This window comes from Zingiber officinale, chromosome 4A, assembly GCF_018446385.1.
Source record: "Zingiber officinale cultivar Zhangliang chromosome 4A, Zo_v1.1, whole genome shotgun sequence".
Classification (NCBI taxonomy): domain Eukaryota; kingdom Viridiplantae; phylum Streptophyta; class Magnoliopsida; order Zingiberales; family Zingiberaceae; genus Zingiber; species Zingiber officinale.
The window spans coordinates 70,311,871-70,324,404 of NC_055992.1; the positions used below are offsets into that span (position 1 = coordinate 70,311,871).

At 37.4% G+C, this 12,534-nt stretch overlaps 1 protein-coding gene and 1 long non-coding RNA gene across 2 annotated transcripts; both read right to left on the reverse strand.

Annotated features, from left to right (window-relative positions):
* Positions 1-444: 444 nt before the first annotated feature.
* LOC121972443 (protein OPI10 homolog) lies at positions 445-4,488 on the reverse strand. Its single transcript, XM_042524113.1, has 2 exons — positions 4,395-4,488; positions 445-1,100 (listed from the first exon to the last, which is right to left on the reverse strand). Exons 1-2 carry the CDS (start codon positions 4,486-4,488, stop codon positions 499-501), a joined length of 696 nt encoding a protein of 231 aa, XP_042380047.1. The 3' UTR covers positions 445-498.
* A 2,857-nt stretch (positions 4,489-7,345) lies between these two features.
* Positions 7,346-9,194, reverse strand: LOC121973357. The gene is made up of 2 exons (XR_006109538.1): positions 8,926-9,194; positions 7,346-7,532 (listed from the first exon to the last, which is right to left on the reverse strand). It is a non-coding gene; the product is annotated as an uncharacterized LOC121973357 (long non-coding RNA).
* Between the last annotated feature and the right edge of the window lie 3,340 nt (positions 9,195-12,534).

Sequence of the window (12,534 nt, forward strand, 5' to 3'; positions counted from 1 at the left end):
GTGCTGAAGGAGTAAATTAGCTGTACCATCTGAATAACTAAAGCATGATGAAGCAAAATGGAGTTCAACAAAGCTATGATATCTTTTAGTGTTTCTTGATGCATGTTCTAGTTGACGTTTTCTAGTTGACTACTTCAATGAGATGAATAAATCCAAAATGGAATAATTACTGAAAAATTTAGCTTATTTCTCCTGCCATATATAATATCTTGAGATCCTATAACTTTTTGAGAACTTCACTTCAAACAATGTCAAAACCGCTTTATAGTTGGTTAGGGACAATCAACAAACACATTGTGGGCGGTTAAAGTGGACATCAAAGATCATCCGCCTGGATTAATTGAGAGAGACATAAAAATGAAGAGGCATGAAAAGAAGAAGTATCATACAATTCAAGCAAATCAGATGCAACCAAAATATAATATGAAACACGATAACATCAAGGAAAGAGATCCTTGCAAAAAGCAGCACCTTTGGGATTGGGCATTCACCTGTCTGTCACAAGGTGAAATCTTTGAGGTAACTGGGATCCTTCCGGGCTCGCTCCTGGAACTTCTTGAACCACCGGTCAAGGATATCCATGGGCACGATGAGCTGGCTTCCGTCAATCCCGCAGAAGGACTGCATGAAATTGAAGAGGTTCTCGCCAACCCTAAGAGCGAGTCGCTCGGCCTTCTTCTCCACAACGACGTAAACGACAGGTGGCAAGGAGGCGAGGTCCTCGACCGAGATACCGATCTTGGCGGAGGTGAGCGCGAGCTGGAGGGGATTAGGGTTAGGGTCAGGAATGGGGGGTTCTTCGGAAGGGTCAGCCCAAGGGAGGGAGAGGAGAGCGGATGGGCGGGCAGGGTGGACGACGCCGCAAAAGAGGAAGGGATGACCAAGGGGCTGGAAGTAGACGGTGAGGGCCTTGCCGGGTGGGAAGGAGGAAGCCGCAACCGGGAGGAGAAACACACAGAGTTTTCTAACGTTGCGGTAGGCATCGCTGACGAGGGAGTTCATGTCAAGGATCCAGTGGAGTGGGTCGATCTGCGCGAATGCCGATGCGTCCATGGGGAAGCTCCGCTGTAGTCGAGGTTCTTCTCCTTTTTCTTTGATGACTATTTAAAGTCGTCTTCATCGGATCGGTGGAACTTAGTATCACCTTTCCCCCTACTCGTCTTCATCTTGCCTCCCTCCGCCGTTACTACTCTAAAATCCTAGAAAACAAGACAAACTCGTCACCTCTCCTTTCTCGAAATGCGAAGAAGGGTTTCAGCTAAGTAATGGTGTGAAAATTAAATTATTTTATTTTATCATAGACACCGAGTTTTAAAACCGCTGTTAAAATCGATGTCTATTAACGAAAAAAAGACGCTCATAGACATCGGCTTAAAAAACCGATGTTTATGAGCGAAAATCTACGTTTATAGACATCAGTTTTTGGAAAAATCGGTGTAAAATACTCAAAGACATCGGTTTTTACTTAAAATCGTTGTTGTTTCACCGATGTCTATGAGGGTTTTTCTTGTAGTGCTCGTTAATCGAGTAGTTAGGAATATATATTGGATTCTAAAATTATGCCTAGTTTAAATTCCCTTTAAATTTAATTGATTTACTAGATTGGAACTACAATATATAGAAAAATATTTTAAATTTTTTTTAGAATTTTGTTGTTCAATGTTTTCAATGATAAGACAGTAAATCCTATGTTAGAATAAATTTTTTAGAAATTTTCTGACTGTTAATAGATTTTCTATGATTTTTTTTCAAAAATATTAATTTTTAATATTAAAAAATCTCAAAAAGTCAATCTTTGAAAATTTAATTCTTCTACCGATATACTTTCTATTTTACATACTTAGAAAAAGTTACAAGATCTTTCAAGGTCAAAATCTATTTTTTAAGTATTTTCGTTTGTAAATACATCTTTTTGTGCAAAATAATTAATTTTTATTAATATTAATGTAATATTTTTGTGAAAACTTTATCTTGACATTGGATAAGTATGTTTAATAGTGATAAAAAGTTTCAAAATTTTTTAAAGATTTATTTTTTTAAAAAAATAGTTTTTAAATCGTAAAAATTCAGATCTTTGATAAAAAATTTCCACATTTTTTTAAGTATTAATCACTGTTTATGTCACCCTTAGAATTTTTTCCTTAAATTTATTTTCAGTGTATTTACCCCTATTTTTCATGTGATCAAAGGGGGAGAGAAAAAATTAAGTCTAGAGGAGGAATAATTTTTTCTAATTTATTAATTGCATTATACTTAATTTTGCATATTTTTACTTTTACTGTGTTTTTTTAACCCTAACTTAACTTGGGTTGATCACATTAAAAAGGAGAGATTGTAAGTATCCCGTGTTAATTTTGATGTGATTAATCAAGTTAAATTAGGTCCTATGTATTTGATCCTTGTGTCTAAGTGTGCAAATGATTAGGAACATAGAAAGTGGAGCAGAAGACGTAACAGTTGAGAAGGATGGCATGGGAATCGAGTTAACAGGTTTGTGCATCTGAGGGATGAGAAGCCATGGAAGAGTACACTGGTAGAGCAAGAAGGACACACGCAGTGCTTCCGATGGACGAGAACCAGAAGCGAAAGACTGCTCGAGCAGAAGACCGAAGTTGAGTTCAGGTGAGTTCAACTCTAGAAGGCCAGAGGATGACCCAAGCAACTAGAGACAAAGCTAGTGACCAGAGAAAGCATCAGATGGTCAGCATGTGGCTAACTGATTTGAGTGCCAGGACCACCTAGTCCGAGCACTCGGACCACCTCCAAGGTGCCAAACAGGCACCTCATCGCAAAGTTGTTGGTATGAATCACCTTCGGATCCACGTCAGCAACGGTCTAGGTGCCTAGACATGAAAAACTCTATCATCCAACCATTGCGAAGCTGTTGCGTGGAGATAGAGTTTGCCAGCAGGGGGCGCTTGAAGATGCCATGTCAACAAATGGCTAGTTTTGACTAGTGGACTATAAACAAAGCCCTGGTCTTCTTCATTCAAAACAACACTTGTATTACTTCTTCGATTTCTATTTTAGTGTTCATACTTCAACTTCTGTAAGAGGCTTCTCCGTCTACATCAAAGGAGAACTTTATTAGTGCTTTCAATGTCATGGATTAATAACCTCCCCAATTATAACCAATTAAAATCTAATAGCCTCTTTTATTTTTATGTAATTTATTTCTAATTTTCTAACAACTGTTTTTTAATCAAAGTTGAAAGTTGTGAGAATGGTATAGTTATAATTTTAAGCAATTCACCTCCCTCTTGTTTGCTGCACCGGGACTAACACAAATAAACTATCATCTTCCTTTTCTAATGACAATACATAGAAAACTCTAGGGTTGTAGTAGTCCTCTAAAGAAATCCACAACAAAGATAGCTAATAGGGAGCAGACTCCATATCAAGAAAATTCCACGACACATAAAAAAAAATTCTTTTGTCTCCTCCTTTATTTTTTTATTTTTATTGGCCCAAACAAACTATCATCTTTATTGAGTTGATGTCTTTCAATTGTGTGTTGAAGCTTGTATTAATTGATGATCTCCTATATTCAATTTGCACGTACTTTGCTTAATTTACATAATTCTCACCAAGTGTTCGTTGAAATTCCCCAACCATTTTTGTCATCCTAGTTTTGTATTTTCTTAGCTTAGATTTTTGCAATTCTTTGTTGATTGAATATTTTATGTTTCTCTTATATTTATGTATTCATTTAAATATTATTAGGTTAGATTAGATTAGGGTTCTTTAATGCGCTAGGTTTCATTCCATGCTAAATTTCATTGAATGTCTTACTTTATGTTGTTTTTTAATTTCCTTGCAATTGTAGTTTAGGTTAGATTAGGTTTTGTCTATTGTACTATCTTTCATTAATTAGAATTAGAAGGGTTCAATAACTTTAATTGTAATTTAATACACCCATAGTATGATATATGGAGTATGCATATTAAATTTTGTCACCATTTTTGGGGAATTACAAGTGTTTGATAAATTATGATTCTTTTTTGTTCTTTTACAAAAATCCAAGAATTATTTAGGGTTTAATTCAATTGTATCCATATGTTTTATCTTTTAAGCTTCCCATGTCTAGTGATTTTATTTGTTTTAGTGTTTCAGGTAAGCCCAAGACATTATTTTGATAACATGGATCCATACTTTTTGCAATTTGGAGGAGTTAATTTGGCTTATGATTTGGGTACTGGGCAATAGAGAAATATGAGTCAATTGGATGAGATAGACCTTCTTGTCAGATAGTACATCAAGAATAAATCTCAACAAATGCAATCAATCCCAAAACTGAGCTTTTGTCAGATGTGTGGTAGTCCAACCCATTCATTTTATCAATATCCAGCATGTACCTATATGTAAATGCTTTTCCTAGTGAGCCTTAGTGTTACCAGCCTGAACCTCAGTATTATCAGCACGAGCCTCCATATTATCAGCCTGATCCTCAGTACCATCAGCCCTATTAGCTAAACAGGTATGATTCATTTTCAAATTCCTACAATTCTAATTAGAAGGGGTTTCTAGATTTGAAGTATGAGAACACATATCAGTATGTTTTTAAGCAACCTTAGTGCTACCCACCTCTAGTTCCTAATGTGTATATGCCTAATTGGAGAGATCATTCAAATTATATGTATGGGGGAATATAATAATAGAATGCTTAGAATTTTTCATCTTATTAGGGTCCACATGGATTTCAGGATGACTCCGATACATTCAAGGGCTCTCATGAAGAAATCCTTATGCAAGGATGTGAAGAGATTATGCAAAAATTTACATTGGAATTACAACAACAAACATTTCAAATACAGTAGTAACATGAATACTATATGCTCTAGTCCTAATAGCAACATGAAGATTATATGCTCTAGGCCTAGCAAGGAGCCGAGGAATCAAGCTAAAAGTTATAGATGCAGTTGGATCAACTTACATCATCTACCACCCAACAACAAGCATAATACTCTAGTGAGGAGATAGATTGTAGATCTTGTAACAGTCCTGATTTCGATTTTGAGGCTCTATAGGACTCCTTTAGTGTTTTTTTGCTATAGTGTTATAGATGATTCTAACTCTGTTAATGTTGTTGTTGCATATTCAAAATGTAAATTTTTGGTTGACATGATTATGGTTGTATAATTTTATTTTGTTGAAGTTGAAAGTATAGGGACTTGTGCAAAGGAGGAAAAGCCCTGATATACGTAGATTATATATATTTTTAGGAATTGTTTAACACACATCAACTTATATTTCATAAATATAATCTATGTTTGTTGCACCATATTTCATTATTATGTCATATTTCTATTTTATTTGTTCGAAGATATGATCTTTGCTTGTTTTTATTGATAGGATGCAAATTAGAGTGAAAATGGAGCAAATGTACACATTGAAGCAACTTGTAAAGATCCAGTAACCTGGCCGTGCCCCCTGGCATGACCACGTGCCTTCTCACAGGCAAAAACAAGGTGTGGTCATGCCCTTAAAACATGGTCATGCCTCCCACCAACAGCAATCCAAGGGGTAGCCGTGTGAAACCACACGGTCGTGCCCCCTTCTAGAGGCAAGCCAGAGGTTGGCCATCCCTTAAGCTCCTTAGTCGAAGAAAACCAGGGGTAGGTCATGTTAGAGTGTACACTAAAAGCCTACCTTTTTGTATAAACATTTATTTAGAAATAAGCATCACATTGATCAAATGTCTACATTTATATGCTAAGTGTAGTTGTTCAATTAATTTATCTTGTAGATAACATGGTGTGTGGTGTTACACGCAGAAGATCATGTTATCAATTCCTTATAAATTATAAACAGTAGCTCACGACTAAAATGGAAAGGAACAAACCATTGGAATAGTTGTAGTGTAATTTGGTATTAGTTTATCTTAACTATAAAATTACACTAGTACACTCTGAGTGTATTGAGCAAGGTCATTTAAGGTAAGTTCTTTTTATGCTGACTTAATAAAAGAACAAGACCTTAGTTATTATGAAAGTGTGTGCTCTTAATCCTAATATAATAACAAGCACATATATTCAGTATTTATTTCTTTGACTTATCAGAGGGTGAGATTTAGCTCGATAAATCTTAAGCCTGATAAGTTGGGAAATGATATTACTTATAGTGTGTGTTGTTGATTATAGAAGGAAACTGTGCCCGAGTAATCTAGGTTGATAATGTCCCCAAGAGAAACTCATAAGGATTGTCATGTTAAACCCTGCAGGTGGACTTAGTCTGACACGACAATAAGGTTGAGTGGTACTACTCTTGGACAAAGATATTAATTAAAATGAGTTGTCAGTAACTCAATTAATTAGTGGACATCCGACATCTTAAACACAGGAAGATTAACACACTCATGATAAGAAGGAGCCCAAAATGTAATTTGGGATTGGTGCGGTAGTTCAATAATAATTCTTTAGTGGTATGAATTATTATTGATGAAATTAAGTTGGGTGTTCGGGGCGAACACGGGAAGCTTAATTTCATCGGGAGACCAAAACCAATTCCTCCTCTCGGTCCCTATCGTAGCCTCTTGTATATAGAGAATTATACCCACCTATACCCACCTTTATATCCATCCTAAGGTGGTCGGCCAAGCAAACTTGGAACCCGAGCTTGGGTCGGCCAAGCAAATAGGATGAGCCAAGTTATGTGGCCGGCTCTAGCTTGAATCCAAGATTGGTGTGGCCGACCACATTAAATTAAAAAGGATTTTATTTTTTAAATCTTTCTTATGTGGATACCATGGTTTTAAAAGAGAGTTTAAAATTTAAATATTTCCTTTTATAGATTTTACAAAAGATTAAGTGAAAGGTTTGATATATTTCCTTATTTGTAGTTAAAGGGAAGATTTTAATTTTTGATAAAACTTTCCTTTTATGAAACCATCCTCATGATTTTAAAAGAGAGTTTTAAAATTAAATCTTTCCTTTTATGGTTTCTACAAAAGATTAAGAAAAGATTTGATATCTTTCCATATTTGTAGATTGAATGGAAGATTTTAATTTTTGATAAAACTTTCCTTTTATGAAACCATGTTCATGATTTTAAAAGAGAGTTTTAAAATTAAATTTTTCCTATTATAGTTTCTACAAAAGATTAAAAAAAGATTTGATATCTGTAACGACCACCCTTCTTATCTATACGATTACACTCTAAGGATGACCGTTACTTAACTACTAACTCTACTTAACCGGTAAGATCGAAACCACGAGGAGTCTCTTCCAAAAAATTTCGGCAGAGTCTCCCCTGTACCGGTGACCTTAAATTGAGATACAAACATAATATACATCAACCACAGGTGGCTGGAACATATATCAACACACAAAAGAAATAACATCACCACGCAGTTTAATAAAATCAAATCATGCAAGTAATGAATAGCGGAAGCAAAATAAAATACAACTTCTTACTCCAATTTTCTTATCAATCTAAATAAAGAATTAGTCTAAACAAATTCTTAAACTAGGTCCCAAGACTTCCATAGTCCTAGCATCACACACCATCTGTGCCACCTTGTCGCCTTTCTTTATCTACAGTAAGAGGAAATGCAATCTATAAGCAAAATGCTTAGTAAGCGCTATCTAACTCACAAAACTAGATATGCATGTGAATATACTGAAAACTAAAACTGAATGCTCAAAAGGAACACTACTCATGCTCATCTACTAGAAAAGAAACAAACATACTGAAATGCTAAACATGTAAAGCTACTCATGCTCTTCTAATAACAAAGAACAGTAATCTAATCTAAATAACATGCTAGCATAAAGGAAAACTCAACTTGCTGCTTTTAAAACAAAATGAAACTTATTTCATTTGTTCTAAACTTATTCTTTTATTTCACTTATTTAAAAACTTCTTCTTTAATACTTTTATACTTATGTAAAATTTATTTTACTTGTTCAAAAACTTATACTTATAATACTTTAAAGAAATAATCAACTTTTTTCGTGGGTCCAGCAACTGTACTTGCTAGCTTAGTAAAATCTGCATACCTACCTAACCGAAAATCTGGAATTCATAGTGAGCTTCCCTAATTAACATAACAACAACTAATACAAGGTAATACCATAATTCAACTCATGCATAATTTATAAAGGACTATAGCTCTAGTTATTCCATAGTCGTACACCTCCTAAGCAATGGAAGAGCAACTACAATAAGCTACAGAAGAGTCTTATCATTTAAATTTCATATAATTTATTAAACTCAAGCAACAGCTACTACAATCGATTATAACTTGACAACCGAATTCCAACAATACAGAATGCACTGACGAATTCCAGAAAACAAGTGTACTAAGCGAGAACTGCATTGAAACCTCACGAAAATCTCAAAACCGAATCAAAGACATCATGGAAACCTCAAACTGAATATAGAACATCACAAGAACTTCAAAACGTGACTTATTCCACCAATCGACATCTTAGTCAAGCATTTACACGAACATGTATCGCACGGAAACTCGAAGCATTAACAACACAGAGAAATCACATCCATACTCGATCACAACCCATCGATCACCAAAAGGACCACGAGAGGAACACTCTAAGGAAACCAAACTCCATCAAAACATAATACACTGGCAAAACAAATCCAGAAGCATTGCGATTCAAGCATAAACACCATTGGAACATCAAACCGAACACTACTCTACAGGAAAGAACCATTCGAAAAACATACCACCGATCCAAGCACATAGATGAATATCTCACAACTTCCACATTCCTACCCCATACCTTACAGATCTCGCCCAACCATAAGGATAAGTACTTGCCCAACTAAGTAATCATCCTCTTTCTCGTTCTTTCTTTGAACCTCACGACAACAAGCCCTAAACGGTAAAATCCCCACAGCAAGATTCGAAAACAAGGAAGAAACGAGAACCCGAAGCTACTCTATTGCAGGTGAGGAAGCACTTACCTTGGGTTTCTTGGACTTACAGCCGAAGAAAAAGGCTTCCAATGCTTCTGGGGTTTGCGGAGGATCTCACAAACTCGCCCTCTTCCTCGTGCCTACGGATTCTCCTCGACGAGAGGAACTCGGACTTGTGAAGAACCCACGGAGAGGTCCCCTTTGGCCGGCCGCCGGAGAAGCCCTAGTTTCCAGCCGCTGCGGTTTCGCGAGAAGCGTCGATGCTCGCGTGAGGTGAGGAGAAGGAGAGAAGGAATTCGAGGCAATTAGGTTTTTCCCCGTCAATCAAGCCTTAAGTTCCCTTTTTGTATAACTCAGGTATTTATGTTAATTCCTTAAATAATTTTGCTATCTATTCTAAACAGAACCGATTTCCTGCGCACTTGGTCAGCAGCGACTTGGCGAGAGTTGGAGGTCGCGCGTTCGAACTCTGCTCGGCTCCCTTTATTTTGGTATTTCTGTTCCTATTATAGCTTAAGTATAATTTGGTTCCTATATGATCAGTAATGACTGCTTGCCCACTTGGTTAGCTAGGTTTTGACCGAGTCAGAGGTTGCTAGTTCGAACCTCGGCTTGGACATTATTTTTGTCAAAACTTCTTTCGTTTAATAAAAATACCAAACGATCTCCAAAAATTACATAAAAATACTCTAAAAATTTCTAAAAATCCCTAGAATATTTCTATAACATTTTTAAATATTTTTAAGAACTTTTAGAACTTATAATGAGGAAAATTGGATCGTTACAATCCACCATACTTTATAAAAAGTTCGTTCTCGAACTTAGAATAATTCTATAGTATCTTCTCTACCTTGTACATGCATTAGTTAGCGTCCATCATCTAATGTACTTAGGAAAACCCTATCAAAGGTATCTTAGGACCTCCTAACCTACATACAATGAACATAAGCATAAGCAGTGACATAAGCATGACAACATAAATGTAAGCATGGTAGATGAACTATACATAATGATAGACTCGATCACAAGCATGTCCATATGCATAGGCAAAAACATAACATGAACATAACGTAGGCCTAAACATAAACGTAAATATAAACATAACATGACTTGAACATACTTGCATGCACACTTATAAACATACTACTGTGGTGGCCTAGTTGTACTTAGTAGTACTGTAACATAAGTTGTTGATCAGACAACTACTCTAGCGCTAGGTTGGTAGGGGTCCGAACTTAGGACCGGAGTTCCCCTTTATTTTGGCGCGCTCACCGGGCTTAGGTCCCCGGATCATACCACCATCCCAGAACACATCTTGTTTGATTCTGGCGTGCTCACTGGGCTTAGGTCCCCAGATCATACCACCATCCCAGAACACATCTTGTTTGATTCTGGCGCGCTCACCGGGCTTAGGTTCCCGGATCATACCACCATCCCAGAACACATCTTGTTTGATTCTAGCGCGCTCACCGGGCTTAGGTCCCCGGATCATGCCACCATCCTAGAACATAAATTAGCAAGCTCCCCAGGCTTAGGTTCCCGGTTCATACCTATACAGTGATGAGGAATTTTTTTTGGGTTGTTACAATTCCCCATATCTTATAAAAAGTTCGTCCTTGAACTTAGACTAATTCTAGGCAGTAGGTACTTGTTAAGTTTGGCCAAAAGAAATTGACACAAAAGAGTGGGTAGCCCCAGTATCAAATAAGAAGGTAGCTAAATGCTAATAAAAAGGTATTTGACCTGTGACTACCGTGGAGGCACCGACAGCTTCTTCCTTAGTAAGAGAAAATACTCTGGCATTGGTTGGAACAGGTGGGACTTCCAACCTTCCCTGACTGAGATAGGGTCCCTCTAGTGATGTTGTCATGTGGTGTAACTGTGCAGGCTTGCCTCCATATTGCACTGACTGTTGTTGAGGTGCCTTAAACTTGTTAGGACATGCTCTAGCTAGATGTCCTTCTTGGCCACATGAATAACATCTGGTTGTACCCAAAAGATAGGTTCCTGGATGTGCTCTTCCACACTTAGGATAGGGAGGAAACTTGGTCTGCTTGTCTGCTGGACCTTCCTCTTGGCTACCTCCAGAATTCCATTGTTTCCTTTTGTTACCCTTGCCCTTCCAATCCTGATCACTTGACTGAGATCTCTGATTCCCCACTGTCTTTTCTTCTATCTTGACTGGCTTGTGTTGCTCTCGTTGTGCCTTGATGCTGTTCAGATAATACTTAGCGACTAATGCTCTGCTGACCAGCTCTTCGCCAGTCTGAGGCTGGTGGGTTCCACTACTCACATTAAGTGCTATCACTGGTCTCAGCATCCTGAGCATCAGTCTGACTCGTTCCTTCTCCGTACTTACTAGCTCTGGGCAGAGGCGAGCTAGCCTGTTGAACCTCTTGACTGCTTCTTCCACTGATAGATCACCTTGTCTAAATTCTATAAACTCCTCAAAATGCTTATTAGTGATGCGTTGACGGAAGAATTCTTCGTAAAACTCTGTCTCGAAGTCAGCCCAGCTCATCCGATTGACCAACCTCTTGCTCTTAACTCTCTCCCACCACATACGAGTATCACCTGATAGGCAGAAAGAGACACACTTGACCTTCTCGACTTCTGGCCAGTCAAGAAGATCCATGGTGCTCTCCAGTGTCTTAAACCAAGCTTGAGCATCCCAGGGCTCAGTCGTGCCTGAGAAACTTTCTGGCTTCTGTAATGCCCGCCCCTCCTGCTAGTAGGGCGGGGTTACTTTACTTATCTATTTGCGGAAACATACATGCATATTGAAATTTCTTTCGGAAATAAGATAGTAGAAATATCCTGAAGTCGTGCGGAACAATAACATAAGACACTTGGTTCATGTTGACATAATAAAATAACTTAAGCAGGTCTTTATTTGCCTTAGCCGAGCCACCACCACACACATCTCCTTGCCTCTCCTACAGCTCCCTTAGGTCATCCATTCTTTGCCCTTATCTGTGGTACCAGGAAAGTAAGCTATAAGCACACAGGCTTAGTAAGATCCTTTCCTACTCACAAAATCCATATATCAAAGCATAAACACATAAGCATACAACCATAAAAATATGATCATCTAACATCATAAGGGCATAGCATGTCATATCATAAATCATAAAGAACATCATGCTATATCATATCATAAATCATCATGTCATATAAATATCATAAGAGCATAGCATGTCATATCGTAAATCATATCATATCATCTCATAAAGAACATCATGCTATATCATATCATAAATCATCATGTCATATAAATCATAAATCATATCATGCAAGATGTCTTTTAAAACATGTGTCATGTCATATGCAAGATGTCTTAAAGCATATCCTATAATACTTGAACATAATATCATCATGAGGGCTCGGCTTGTACCACATACATACATAAATGCGCGCAATCCCTAGGACAAGGTAGCTAGCTCCGAACCTACTAGGGATCTAGGTCTGTTCATAGTCCGTCGACCTAGGGGCGTACTAAGGAGCCCATCCCTTTACTAGACCCGTTCATAGTCCGTCGGCCTAGGGGCGCTTATGGAGCCCACCCTTGGTACAAGCCATACAAAGTAAAATATCATATCATGGTTCATATCATAACATAACATATCTTATCTTATCCTATCATGAGGGGTAAAGCAT